The sequence below is a fragment of the Nerophis ophidion genome, linkage group LG21 (genome assembly GCF_033978795.1).
Source record: "Nerophis ophidion isolate RoL-2023_Sa linkage group LG21, RoL_Noph_v1.0, whole genome shotgun sequence".
NCBI lineage: Eukaryota > Metazoa > Chordata > Actinopteri > Syngnathiformes > Syngnathidae > Nerophis > Nerophis ophidion.
In genome coordinates this window covers 19,380,378-19,395,229 of record NC_084631.1, presented here as the reverse complement: position 1 = coordinate 19,395,229, position 14,852 = coordinate 19,380,378, and the positions used below count along the sequence as shown (strand labels likewise).

At 38.6% G+C, this 14,852-nt stretch overlaps 1 protein-coding gene across 1 annotated transcript in view; it reads left to right on the top strand.

The window, feature by feature from the left end:
* Nucleotides 1-9,617, top strand: part of ppp1r18 (protein phosphatase 1, regulatory subunit 18) — a 37,740-nt gene extending 28,123 nt beyond the window's left edge. The window contains exons 3-4 of the mRNA XM_061882105.1: nucleotides 1,256-1,469; nucleotides 7,406-9,617. Of these exons, the coding sequence (XP_061738089.1) occupies nucleotides 1,256-1,469; nucleotides 7,406-7,458 (267 nt within the window). The 3' untranslated portion in view covers nucleotides 7,459-9,617. The remainder of the gene's footprint in view (nucleotides 1-1,255; nucleotides 1,470-7,405) is intronic.
* The last annotated feature ends 5,235 nt before the right edge of the window (nucleotides 9,618-14,852 follow it).

Below are 14,852 nucleotides of genomic sequence, written 5' to 3'. Positions count from 1 at the left end.
GCTTTTTTTCAGGTGCGGGCACTATTTGATGTCTGTCACCATTTTTAGGGGTTACGTTTGACAGATGAAGTGAAGTGAATTATATTTATATAGCGCTTTTCTCTAGTGACTCAAACTACTTTACATAGTGAAACCCAATATCTAAGTTACATTTAAACCAGTGTGGGTGGCACTGGGAGCAGGGGGGTAAAGTGTCTTGCCCAAGGACACAACAGCAATGACTAGGATGGCGGAAGCGGGAATCGAACCTGCAACCCTCAAGTTGCTGGCACGGCCACTTTACCAACCGAGCTATGCCGCCCCAGATAGACGTAATTTTGGGAGGGACAGGTGGGACATATCCCCTTGCACGTATACAAAAAGCCATTTTTGTTCCCTGCACTTTTTAACATTCCAAAATAATATAGAATGCGTGGGTTCCCTCCGGGTACTCCGGCTTCCTCCCACTTCCAAAGACATGCACCTGGGGATAGGTTGATTGGCAACACTAAATTGGCCCTAGTGTGTGAATGTGAGTGTGAATGTTGTCTGTCTATCTGTGTTGGCCCTGCGATGAGGTGGCGACTTGTCCAGGGTGTACCCCGCCTTCCGCCCGATTGTAGCTGAGATAGGCGCCAGCGCCCCCCGCGACCCCAAAAGGGAATAATAAGCGGTAGAAAATGGATGGATGGATGGTATTTGCTATTAAATGAAGGCAAGTCAAGCACTAGCGCCAGGCGGAAAACAGCCTCATTGACTGACATTGAAATACCTTCTCAGGCTGTGTTCTTGCAAACCTGAAAATGATTGATATCATGGAGCAGCTGCCCATTCAACGGTCAGATGCAAAATAAGAGCGAGTTGGCCTCCACACAGCAATATGAATCATGAACAAATAAGACATAAAAATTTCAAATGTGAGGAGTGTAGTGCTTTTCTCAAACGGTAGTAAGGTTGTTGACTAATGTGTTAAGTATTAGTTTTTTAAATCCCAGGCTTGCATGACATACGAGATTAACATTAATTTCCCATTCATATTACTCCAAAACATACATCACATTGTTCAAGCCACGCCCCCTGCACACATGCCAGTCCCTGGTTTTTACAACCCCTTCGTGGCAATTGACTGTGCAAGTATTTTGGCCATCTTGTCTCTAGAACTTCAGAGGTGTGTTTTCGCCAAAAAAAAGTGTAACAAACAACACATCGAAAATAGTTTGAAATTGTGAGTAAATAAATACACTATAATACTAATGATCCACTTTAATTTTAACAGGGGAAGGTGTGTTTTGATGAAGACCGGCTGGAGCAGGTATGCGAGTACCCGTCGGAGACTTCCTTGTGGACGTCCACCACTGTCACCCACGACCCCGCGATGGCCGAGACAACAAAGGGAGAGGAGACACGGGAGGAGGAAGCGGACGGAGGAGCCATGGTGTCGAAAGGCTCAAGGAATTTGAGTACTGCAATGGGACTTGGTCTACGAGTGGGTCAGTGTCACCCCCTTCTCAAAAAGCACAACGTGTGATTGTTGTTGTTCTCTCACTGACATCTGCCTTGTGTTGGACATGTGGTAATCAGTGCACATTCCAATTTACCTTAAGTTATTTACGGGCCATTCCACCAAATCAGCTGCATGTTGGAGCTCTTTCAAAATAAACTGATAAATCTGTCTTTTTTTTTTTTTTAAAAACTCTAAATCTGATCATTTTAAACTACTTAAAACGTGTATTGGCACATCTCAGGCAACTTTTATTTCATTTGTGTACAGGGTTCCCAAGCCGAGGATGACTCGTAACAAGAGTGAGGTTATTGGAACTTATTTTAATAGCAGAGGTGTTCCGATACAACTTTTTAATTTCCAATACCGATATTGGAGCCTTGAGCATCGTCCAATACCGATAACGATCCGATACCATATAAAAACAAACCATACATGCTTATTTTGTAGTATGGAATGTTAGAAAAGGCTTCATCAATAGAAATTAGTCAAATAGAGAACTCATTTGTTCATCATTAACTGCCTGGACTATACTTTCGCTGTCTTTAAATTGAAGTGGTGTAGCAACTTTTGGCAACACCTGGTGGCCACAATCATTCATTAAATTAGGCTTATAATTCAGTGTATAGAATAATGCGGACACTTTGGTTACTGGATAATTCCCAATACGCTTTTGCCTTTGCAGACTTTATCTGTAAGTAATATGCATCTAAAACTATTTGATACTTGTTTGTATCGACAAATGTCATGTTTTAGACTGCAATGTACTGTGTTATTACGGATGTCTAGCTTGTGTGCTATTGTGTGCTTAGCTGTTGTGTAGCTCTTAGTGGCCTACCATGTTTACCTTTTGTAAATGACTTCACTAAAATACAAGAAAATACCAAACTTGTGGTCTTGTTGGAGGACATTTAGATGTTAACTTGCATCAGGTCGTATATCGGAGATTTTAGATGCAAACTCTGCGATGAGGTGGCGACTTGTCCAGGGTGTACCCTGCCTACCGCCCGAATGCAGCTGAGATAGGCTCCAGAGACCCCCGCAACCCAAAAAGGGACAAGCGGTAGGAAATAGATGGATGGATAGATGCAAACTGGTATAATCCGGTACCTGATTTTTTGCTGATATTGGATCAATGTCTAATATCAATATCGGATCGGGATGCCCTTACCTCACAGCAAGACTGTGCTGAGGTTTTAAACAGTCATAATTGAAATGTCATCAACTTCACAGAAAAGTAAGTAAGTGAAATGACTTTTGGCCTTACCAAGGCTTGCAAAGATGTGAACGTTGCCATTTCCCGTGGACCTTGAGACTTGTGGAATATTCTGCATTTTACAGAGGTCGTACGAAATGGTTAGTGCAGGGGTCGCCAACCCAAAATGCAAAAAAACGTATCTGTTTGGAGCAGCAAAAAATGAAAAGCCTCATATTCAATTAAATTTAATGTACCAATGATTTTCACACACACATTAGGTGTGCTGCGATGAGAAAGCGACTTGTCCAGGGTGTACGCCGCCTTCCGCCCGATTGTAGCTGAGAGCGCCCCCCGCGACCTCAAAAGGGAATAAGCGCTAGAAAATGGATGGATGGACATTAGGTGTGGTGAAATTTGTCCTCTGCATTTGACCCATCCCCTTGTTCACCCCGGGAGGTGAGGGGAGCAGTGAGTAGCAGCGGGGGCCACGTTCGGGAATCATTTTGGTGATTTAACCCCCAATTCCAACCCTTGATGCTGAGTGCCAAGCAGGGAGGTAATGGGTTCCATATTTATATTCTTTAGTATGACTCGGCCAGGGTTTGAACTCACGACCTACCAATCTCAGGGCGGACACTCTAATCACAAGGCCACTGTAGTTTTATATTTATATATATCTATAAATATAATATATTTATATATGTTTTGTAATGAAGGCAAAACATGACGTAAGTGTCTATATTAGCTAGAATAGCCTACTATAGATAGATAGGTATTTAATGTCATTGGACAAGTACAACTAAACTTTGTATTCAGCACTAACCCGTTAGAAATTAGACAAAAACAGTGTACAGGGTTACAGTACAGGAACGCTGATGGGTCACCACAAGGCGCCCCGTAAAAGATGGGAAAAAGGTAAAGACTGGGGAAGGATGAGTGAAAAAATACAATCTAGTCTGGGCTCCTAAGGGGGCCCAGTCTGGAGTGGGAAAAAAACCTCCATAGCAAAGCACATATACATATTACAACATACATCTCGAGATATCTAGCAACACAGGGAAGAGGTTCGGGGTCATGATGGTAGGCCGCAGCTCTCAGGCGCTGACCATCCATTCATCACCCCTATGGGATTTGCGTCGAGGGCGTTAGGTTGGGGGATGGGGTGTGTATGTGTGGCGTATATTTTTGTGGATGTGTGTGTGTGTAAGCCCGTTGTGTGTCTCTGTTCCGTGGCCTTGCTGTATTGTTCCGTCTCGTCCAAAGTCCACAACAACAGGTGTGTGTGTGTCCATGACAGACAAGAAGGGAGTGTGTTGTGTGTTCGCCGCACTGTCCTTCGGGAGAGTCTCAAAACCAGGGAAACAATCCAAGTTAAATTATTTTGTATGCGAGTGAAAATAAAATTTGCTTTTCACTCTAAATTGTCGATGACTGGTCCTCAAAAACTGCGGGGTAGACAGTCCGATGTAATCCACAGTTCTTCCCGCATCCTCCAATCATTTGTGGCAGCTTTGAGGTACTTTGAAGACTGCCAGCAACTTCCAATTTGTCGACAAACCAGAGCAACGCTTACTCCAATCAGCAGATGTTCTGTTGTCATAATTCCGAATAGGTAGATATCTTTACGTCCTGGACAGAAAAGGGTCGCCAGGCACGCGGCACTCCTTCTTCTCCCAAGAGTCCGTCGTGTGTCCAGCAACAACCGCTTCGTCATGACAGCAGGTTCCCCAAAACCCAAGATCTTGTCAATTTTGTTGAGGCCAGTTAAATGGTTCCAATGTTTAGATTTGGAGAGCAGTGCGAAAAGAGGCAACAAGAAAGTTAAGATAAGACAAAGAAGCAAGCAGGAGAGATAAGGGAGAGGAAAGGGGAGCGTCCACCCTCGATGAATGCCAGAGAGAGCAAAAAATGACTATATGTCGCAGGCTGATGCAAATCTTCGTTTAGAGAAATGTTGAAATTTAATATTTATTCTACACATTTTTACAACATTAGACACCATTAGTAAATCAGCGGCTATTCAGAAGGTGAGATAAATCCTGAAAATGAATGGCTTTTAATGGCCAAAGGTGTAAATGTGTGTGTCCAAGTTAAAGGAAACGGCAGGCTATCTTCTTCTAATGGATTTATTATAATCTTTGCCAAGCTAGGTAATTTTTGCGGTGGTCTGGAACAACATGGCACACAAACCACTATCTGAAATGCAGCCAACTTTACATACAGATAATGTGTCATGAGACATGGAACACTAAATTATATACAAAGAAGATAAAAGTAAAGTATATTAAATGAGTTAAAATATACCTACAAATGAGGCATAATGATGTAATATGTACATACAGCTAGCCTAAATAGCATTTTAGCATTGATTAGCTTGCAGTCATGGATTGACTAAATATGCCTGATAAGCCCTCCAGCAAATCAATAAAATCAACAAAGCTCACCTTTTAAGCATTCAAGCACAGCATAAAACGTCTGGTGTACAAAATGAAACAAGGAAGAAGTGGAAGATTTAACATGTAAACACACTGTTGCGTCACAGTCCTCACTATGGTGACTTCAAGAACAGCCAAAATTAGTAGGACCCAACGATGTTCACCAAATACTCTCATCAGTGAAGCATACACACAAACATATTAAACAGTGGGCTTTCTAACAAATGGGAAGGTTTGTGTCAAACATACTCAAACAAAAAACACACTCAAACAAAAAAAATATTTTTCTCCCATCTATTTACATTTTCAATCCTTTTTAAGAAATGCTCCTGGGAGCTACTAGGGCAACACTAAAGACAGCCGCGGGTTACTGACCCCTGGGTTAGTGTAACAGGACTGAGTAAAAACCCAGCGACATGACTAAAATACGAATTTTAACAGAAAAGTTTGTATAAAGTAAAGAATGGTTTGTATAATGAGTAACACGAATATGTAAAAACTATAAAATTTCTAAAGATTTTAAATAACCGAAGTACCTCGACTTATGAACTTTTAATTTGTTTTGACTCAAAACACTTGTTTCTCAAATCAACATCTCCACTGGAAATGTTGAATCAAGGATGGATTCATTTAGTTGGTGCTTGGACCTCTCAAAACAGAATTAAAAAAAAATAACATTCCATTTAAAAAGAAAAACACTATTTTAGACAAGAAATATTGTATAAAATTAATAGAATTTACTACAAACAACTACAGTAGATTATCAAGTAATGTAATAATAATGTTCACCATTTAACTCGGAAAGTGGACTTCTATGATATGTCCATAGAGCTGCTTCTCCGTCAAACACACCATAAGCAGCTTCTCCATTCTTTTCATGGATAAATATCGGCCTTATAGATATTATTTTAACATCCTTGGCTGTCGTTATATTCATTCTGCTTCAGCATGACGCAGACAAGCAGTAAAACGCTCGAATTGCTTTGCAACGCTCATGCATGTTTTTTATTTTTTTATTTTTTTTATTTCAATAAATGATGTATCATTTTCAGTTATGGTGATCTCCAGCTTTAAGCTAATACAAGCCAGACCAGATGTTTTGGGCTCATATCACAGGGTTCACTGGTGGGGATGCTTGTAACTGAATTTTTTGCTTGCAACTTAAAACACAACAATTAGCCCACAGACAGTTCTTATTTCAAAACACTTTTTAAGTTGAGGTACCGCTTTATGTTTATTGGTAAGAGTCTAATTTTAGTGCTGCTGTATTTTAAGTGAATCTTTAAATGGTATTCATCAAATATGCAATCAGATCAAAAATATTGGAGAAATCTAATCTTGGGAAATATATAAGCTTGGAGAAAAATGTAATTTAAAACATTTGTACGCACGCACAACACTTAAGACATTCAGTATATCAGTATGAGGAATTAACTTATGGAATGGATGGGGTGGTATAGCTCGGTTGGTAGAGCAGCCGTGCCAGCAACTTGAGGGTTGCAGGTTCGATCCCCGCTGGCACCATCCTAGTCACTGCCGTTGTGTCCTTGGGCAAGACACTTTACCCACTTGCTCCCAGTGCCACCCACACTGGTTTTAAATGTAACTTAGATAATGGGTTTCACAATGTAAAGCGCTTTGAGTCACTTGAGAAAAGTGCTATATAAATATAATTCACATTAAGCAAATAAATCAAACCATGCACTAATATGATCCACTTTAAGAAACTTTTCAAACTTAAAGTATTTTCAAAGTACAAAGAAGAAGAACATTAATAAACATTCTGAATTTATTTCATCCATTCATTCATTTTCTAGATAATCTAGATTCATCTCACTATATGAAATACAACTTACCCCGTATTTCAATTATATATAGTTATTTATTCATTTTTATTGTTTTCACTTATGGAGGGTATTGTGAATGAATTGGGAACAGGAAGTAAAAACAAGTTTTAGCAACTGCTCTGTAAAGGAAAAGGGGTAGGATTAAATAAGCTCTGCTTCTTCCTACTGCTTTTTGAACATGTTGAATAGAGAAACTGGATGTATCATGAAACTGTATTCATGCATGTTTGAAACAAACTCAAACTCAACTCAACTCAAATAAGCAGGACCCTTTGCTTAATTGAAAAGTATATTTTACAAATCATTTTATCACGCATTTATTCATTTTATAAATGTCTAAATGACCTTGATTCGGTGGAATGGCCCAAATATTGAGTATGATATTTATCAATTACTTTCAACCTCCTGTTATTCACCTTCCATCTCCACCTCCTCTGTTTTCCAGATGAGTCTCGCCCCCCGGTAGACGGCACTCGGCTCGCCAAAATTCCCGTGTGACGCAATGAAGTTGTTTTTTTTTAGCTGTTTTGAAAGGTAATCGCAATCTCTGTGTTGTGTTTGTCATAGCAACAATGTAAGGGGGAGTGTGAAATGAACATAGTTTATTGTTATGTTTATATTTAGTTTTATTATAGGACTATATCACACATCATGTCAGCAGTTTAACTGTGCACGGTGGTAAACGATCACTTGTCTATGCAATGTATTTTCATGAGATACCATATTTGATGGGGTAGCGCGGTGGATTAGTGCTTCGCCAACTTGCTTGATTTGCTTTGTCACCCGTAACACACAGCTGAGAAATGTATTAGGATAGTTTTAGCATCTGTAATGTAAAAAACCCAAAACCAGTGAAGTTGGCACATTGTTTAAATCATAAATAAAAACAGAATACAATGATTTGAAAATAATTTTCAACTTATATTCATTTGAATAGACAGCAAATACAAGACATTTAATGTTCGTACTGAGATACCGATTTTTTTTTTGCAAATAATAATTAACTTACAATTTAATGGCAAAAACACATTGCAAATAAGTTGGCACAGAGGCATTTTTACCACTGTGTTACATGGACTTTCCTTTTAACAACACTCAGGTGGGCATCCATTAAAAAAACGTTGCTTGTATGGCAACATATGTTGCTCTAAACCTGAATGTACCTTTCAGCATTAATGGTGCCTTCACAGATGTGTAAGTTACCCATGCCTTGGGCACTAAAACACCCCCATACCATCACAAATGCTGGCTTTTGAACTTTGCGTCTATAACAATCCAGAGGGTTCTTTTCCTCTTTGTTCTGGAGGACACGACATCCATAGTTTCCAAAAACAATTTGACATGTGGATTCGTCAGACCACAGAACGCTTTTCCACTTTGCATCAGTCCATCTTAGATGAGCACGGGCCCAGCAAAGCTGGCGGCGTTTCTGGGTGTTGTTGATAAATGGCTTTCATTTTGTATTCTACAGTTTTAACTTGCATTTACAGATGTGGTGACAAAATTCAGTTACTGACACTGGGTTTCTGAAGTGTTCCTGAGCCCATTTGGCGATATCCTTTACACACTGATGTCGCTTTTTGATGCACTACCGCCTGAGAAATCCAAGGTCACAGGCATTCAATGTTACCTGCAGTCATTTCTCCAGATTCTCGGAATCTTTTGATGATTTTACAGACTGTAGATGGTGAAATCCCTAAATTCCTTGCAATAGCTCATTGAGAAACGTTGTTCTTATACGGTTCAATAGTTTGCTCACACATTTGTTGACAAAGTGGTGACCCTCGCCCCATCCTTTTCTTGTGAATGAGTGAGCATTTCATGGAAGATGCTTTTATACCCAATCACGGCACCCACCTGTTCCCAATTAGCCTGTTCACCTATGGGATGTTCCAAATAAGCGTTTGATGAGCATTCCTCAACTTTCTCGATCTTTTTTGCCACGTGTGCCAGCTTTTTGGAAACCTGTTGCAGGCATCAAATTCCAAATGAGATAATATTTGTCAATTTGAACATTAAATATCTTGTCTTTGCAGTGCATTCAACTGAATATAAGTTCAAAATGATTTGCAAATCATTGTATTCTTTTCTTATTTACGATTTACACGTTGTGCCAACTTCACTGGTTTTGGATTTTGTACAAAATGGACCAAATTGGCCCCTGCACACCCCTGATGTAAATTGTCCATAGGTGTGAATGTGATGGGAAATGTTTGTCTATATGTGCCCTGTGATTGGCTGGTGACCAGTCCATGGTATACCCAAGCTGGGATAAGCTCCAGCTCAACCGCAAGGAAGGACAAGCGCTATACTGTGGAAAACAGATTTTTGACTTCAGTACATTTTTTTGTCATCTTTGTGCCTGGGGTATGAACTTGACTTGTACCGACGATGTGAAGATCCCTTCAAGCAGACATTTTTGGTTTAGGAAAAAAAATGGTCCCGGTCTGCTATGTGACTTTTTCTGTTCATGTAGAAGTAGCAAAAACTGGACAGGAAAATGTGTGCTTTATAAATATACAGCCTCTGTTAGACTCTATTTTAATTGACACGAACATGGTAAGTTGTAACAAATAAAGTCTCTATGAATTATGTCTTTATGAATTTTTGAAGAAGCTGGCTTCAATGAGAAAAAATTGAATAAATGATAAAGAAAATCTTTGTTTTTATGTGTGCTTTTTTTTTTTGCTAATAAAGTTGGGAAAAACTAGTGAAATGTGGGCCTCATTCAGTATTATGCCAAAGATTTGATTCATTATTTAAGTACAGTGTTTGATTTTCCAATATTCAAATATAATGTTACTGTTCAAACTGTGTGTAATGTTACAGTGGCCAAAATAACAACATCTGCCTTGCTTTTAATGACTGCTTAGGCCTACTACGCTACTATATTGTCCTGTTGATCATTATGGCGATACTTGGACAGCCAGACTTTTTCTGAGGTGGTACTTGGTGAAAAAAGTTTGAGAATGGCTGAACTACACTACAGTGTGTTGTCTCAAAGTTAAGGTGTATTTAAAGACATTTAAATTTGTGGAAAGATTGTGGGGGGACTCTAAACAAATATTTAGTTTTAAGTCCAAATCGACCACATTGGTTATGACCCCGATTGCAGTACCTCTGCGGACCCCCTATTGAAGACCATTGGCCAATAGTACCAGAATAATGTTACATTTGATCACAATATTGTTTCAAAGACAGAAAAAGGCTTCCAAGGACACTTTTGTGTACCCGTTGCATTTATCTAAAAATATTTTAATTTAAAAAAAATTGTTATTTTAATTTTCAATACGTAGACAGAGTGAGAAAAATAGGTAACTTTATTGGACTATTAGAAGACATGGTCGTAACGGTCTCAGTTTGACCAATCATAAATGAGCGATTGTGATGTCATCAACACACTCCATGCCTGTTCCCACAAATATTTTCTGCATTATATTGTAGATACAATTGTTTCACTTACATCATCTTAGACTTAGACAAACTTTATTGATCCACAATGGAAATTGTTCCACACATTAGCTCAGTTACAAAGGATGGAAAGGGTAAAGATGGAAAGGATAATGCAGGTATGAAGTAGACGAAAAAAATGTATCTTAGTAATAGAATATAAACTGTCAATGTAATATTTACATATCATATATACAGTATATAATATATAGTGATAAATGTTAGAATAATGATGTATACGTTATCACACAACTCTTGCTTAATAGTTATTATCAATTGTATTGAAGTTGTACTTTTCTATCTGTGCAAAGGCACACAACTGGTAATCTTGCTTTGCGAGTTGTCTCGTGTCAGCAGTTTTTTTCCAGACCCTTCCGGCTGACAACCAAAGACAGACATCGAGTACTTTGGCGCGGACAGGACAAAGACAGGGCGAGATCACGAGTGTCAGCACATTTCCATTTTGAAAAATCATGTATTGTGTCTACTGGGGCTGCTTGCAGCCTCAGTGATGTTAACTGGGGCCTTCCCGAATAAATAGAGGAGCATGTGGGATTGGACCTTAGAGCGTAGGAAGAAACTGTGACTGAGTGTACAGCCCAATATGTCTCTCCTCATGAGTAAAATTCAACTCTGTCTGCTTGATTCCTTCTTCTTGTCTTGTGTAATAGATAGTTTGGTGTTTGAACCTGACATATATTATTATATTATATTTTATTATATTATATTATATTATATTATATTATATTATATTATATTATATTTTATTATATTATATTATATTACATTATATCATATTATATTATATTATATTATATTTTCATATTTTTAGGTGTTAGCACAATATAGAGTAGACAAAAAACTAAAGTTTCTGGCATTGTTTTCTTTAAACGCATACATTTTACTAAATATGGCCAAGGGTTTTTTGTAGGTTTCCTGGACGTCGTCTTCATCACTAAAGGAAAAATCTAATCCGCGGGAGAAAATTCCTCTGCCATTTTCAAGTATGTTTAATTTTTTTTGAGTGGTCAGCTTGAAGCGTCCCTCTGTCTCTGACTCTTAGCCAATTGTGACTCATCATACGAACACCAACCAATCATCATGGATGTTCTCCGTATGTATAGTGTTCTCTTTTATTCAGGTTATTGTATTTTCTCCATATTTTAGGGGCCTGGATTTGCAGTTCATTTTCTCTCTTTGTAGTTTGTAGCTTTATGTGAGCTACCTCGTTACATGGGTCTAAAGGTAGCAAAGCTACAGGAAAAGCTACTCGTAAAAAACGTAGCTATACTACCGCCGAGCTACTGGAAAATGTAGATGAGCTACGTAGCTTAGCTACATGTAGCTTGTTATACTGCCCATCACTGACCGTACGTATACACATACACACATTAGCTTTGGGTGTTGATAGCTAATGATAAAGTTAAAATTAAAGTTAAAGTACCAACGATTGTCATATTTGGCTCGCAACACAATCATTAGCTGTCATGGAATGTATAATCCATTGAAACAACAACATGACAAACCTGAAAGCCAAATAAATTCCTCAGGCCGACGAGCATTTTTTTATTCAATGTAATTAATAATTTTGAAAAATATGTACATTAAAAAATATATATACTGTATGTTACGTTAAACCACTTATGGCAGGGGTGCCCGAAAGTGCGGCCCGGGGGCCATTTGCGGCCCGCAGCTAATTGTTTACCGGCCTCCGACACATTCTGGAAGTGCTATTGCAAAAATAAAAAAGAACATTAAAAATATTGTAATGAGGTGAAATCTATCAAGAAAAAGTTGCAATTTTGACACAAAGCTGCCATGCAGGCTGTTTTTTTTCTTTAGTCTTTATTTTACCATGAAAAAACATCTTTACCATGAATTGATTAACGTGGACCCCAACTTAAACAAGTCAAAATACTTATTCGAGTGTTACCATTTAGTGGTCAATTGTACGGAATATGTACTGTACTGTGCAATCTACTAATTACAAGTTTCAATCAATCAATTATTTCTTTTTTAATTTTTTTGCCATTGCTAAAAAAATAAAATAATGCAAAATAATCCATTTTATAATGAATTATTTTCAAAGCTCCAATTAGTTTAAATATTTTACTTCAAAATGTTTTATGTGGTAAATATTGCATATATTGTGTAGTTGCCATATAAAAACATACATTTTTTCTTTGACAAAAGAGCATAAAACAAACAAAATAATAGTTTAAACGTGAAATAAACAGATAAATCTGAAGTTGATCTTGTAATGTAAGTGTTGAAAGTAAAAAAAAAATAATAATAATAATAAAAATGTATCACTTTATGAATGGGGCACCTTCTGGATCCCAAATATATTTAGTGGTATTTTATTCATCTTTTCACTGTGATTACTCAAAAATAATAAAGAATTACAATTAATGGTGTCCTGTATTATTGATCTTTTAGGGCTCTAATTACCAAATACTGCATATTTCAGTTTTACTATAAAAACTTTTTTTTTTTGACAGGAAAGCCATAAAACCTTTTTTTTTTTAAAGTTGATATAGAGATTTACTGTAAGTGTTAAATAAGAAATAATGATTAAAATATGACTTATTTTTAACATTTTAATAACTGAGACCCTTTATGGTCCCCGGGACCCCTAAAGGTAAAGTACATTTTAAAAATCCATATATTTTGTTATGGTTTGAAAATGCAAAATATCAAAATGGCCCCAGCATGCTTTAATTTTTCCATTTGTGGCCCTCAGTGGAAAAAGTTTAGACACCCCTGACTTATGGTAACATAAGCTAGCAAATTATGTTTTTGTCATATTTTTTGGTTCTAAAATGTTTCCTTTTTTTTATTGGACACAGTATGTATTTAAAGGCCTACTGAAACCCACTACTACCGACCACGCAGTCTGATAGTTTATATATCAATGATGAAATATTAATCAATCAATCAATGTTTATTTATATAGCCCCAAATCACAAATGTCTCAAAGGACTGCACAAATCTTTACGACCACGACATCCTCGGAAGAACCCACAAAAGGGCAAGGAAAACTCACACCCAGTGGGCAGGGAGAGTTCACATCCAGTGGGACGCCAGTGACAATGCTGACTATGAGAAACCTTGGAGAGGACCTCAGATGTGGCCAACCCCCCTCTAAGGGACCGAAAGCAATGGATGTCGAGCGGGTCTAACATGATACTGTGAAAGTTCAATCCATAGTGGATCCAACACAGCCGCGAGAGTTCAGTTCAAGGCGGATCCAAGACAGCAGCGGGAGTCCAAGGAAACCATCCAAGCGGAGGTGGATCAGCAGCGTAGAGATGTCCCCAACCGATACACAGGCGAGCGGTCCATCCTGGGTCCCGACGAGCGGTCCATCCTGGGTCTCGACTCTGGACAGCCGGTACTTCATCCATGGTCATTGGACCGGACCCACAAGGGAGGGGGGGGGACATAGGAGAAAAAAGAAAAGAAGCGGCAGATCAACTGGTCTAAAAAGGAGGTCTATTTAAAGGCTAGAGTATACAGATGAGTTTTAAGGTGAGACTTAAATGCTTCTACTAAGGTAGTATCTCAAACTGTTACCGGGAGGGCATTCCAGAGTACTGGAGCCCGAACGGAAACCGCTCTATAGCCTATAGACTTTTTTTGGGCTCTAGAAATCGCTAATAAGCCGGAGTCTTTTGAACGCAGATTTCTTGCCGGGACGTATGGTACAATACAATCGGCAAGATAGGATGGAGTTAGACCGTGTAGTATTTTATACGTAAGTAGTAAAACCTTAAAGTCACATCTTAAGTGCACAGGAAGCCAGTGCAGGTGAGCCAGTACAGGCGTAATGTGATCAAACTTTCTTGTTCTTGTCAAAAGTCTAGCAGCTGCATTTCGTACCAACTGTAATCTTTTAATGCTAGACATGGGGAGACCCGAAAATAATACGTTACAGTAATCGAGACGAGACGTAACAAACGCATGGATAATGATCTCGGCGTCTTTAGTGGACAAAATGGAGCGAATTTTAGCGATATTACGGAGATGAAAGAAGGCCGTTTTAGTAACGCTTTTAATGTGTGACTCAAAGGAGAGAGTTTGGTCGAAGATAATACCCAGATTTTTTACCGAGTCACCTTGTTTTATTATTTGGTTGTCAAATGTTAAAGTTGTATTATTAAATAGAGGTCGGTGTCTAGCAGGACCGATAATCAGCATTTCCGTTTTTTTGGCGTTAAGTTGCAAAAAATTAACGGACATCCATTGTTTAATTTCATTAAGACACGCTTCCAACTGACTACAGTCCGGCGTGTTGGTCAGCTTTAGGGGCATGTAGAGTTGGGTGTCATCAGCATAACAGTGAAAGCTAATACCGTATTTGCGTATGATGTCCCCTAGCGGCAGCATGTAGATGCTGAAGAGTACAGGGCCGAGGACCGAACACTGGGGAACTCCACACG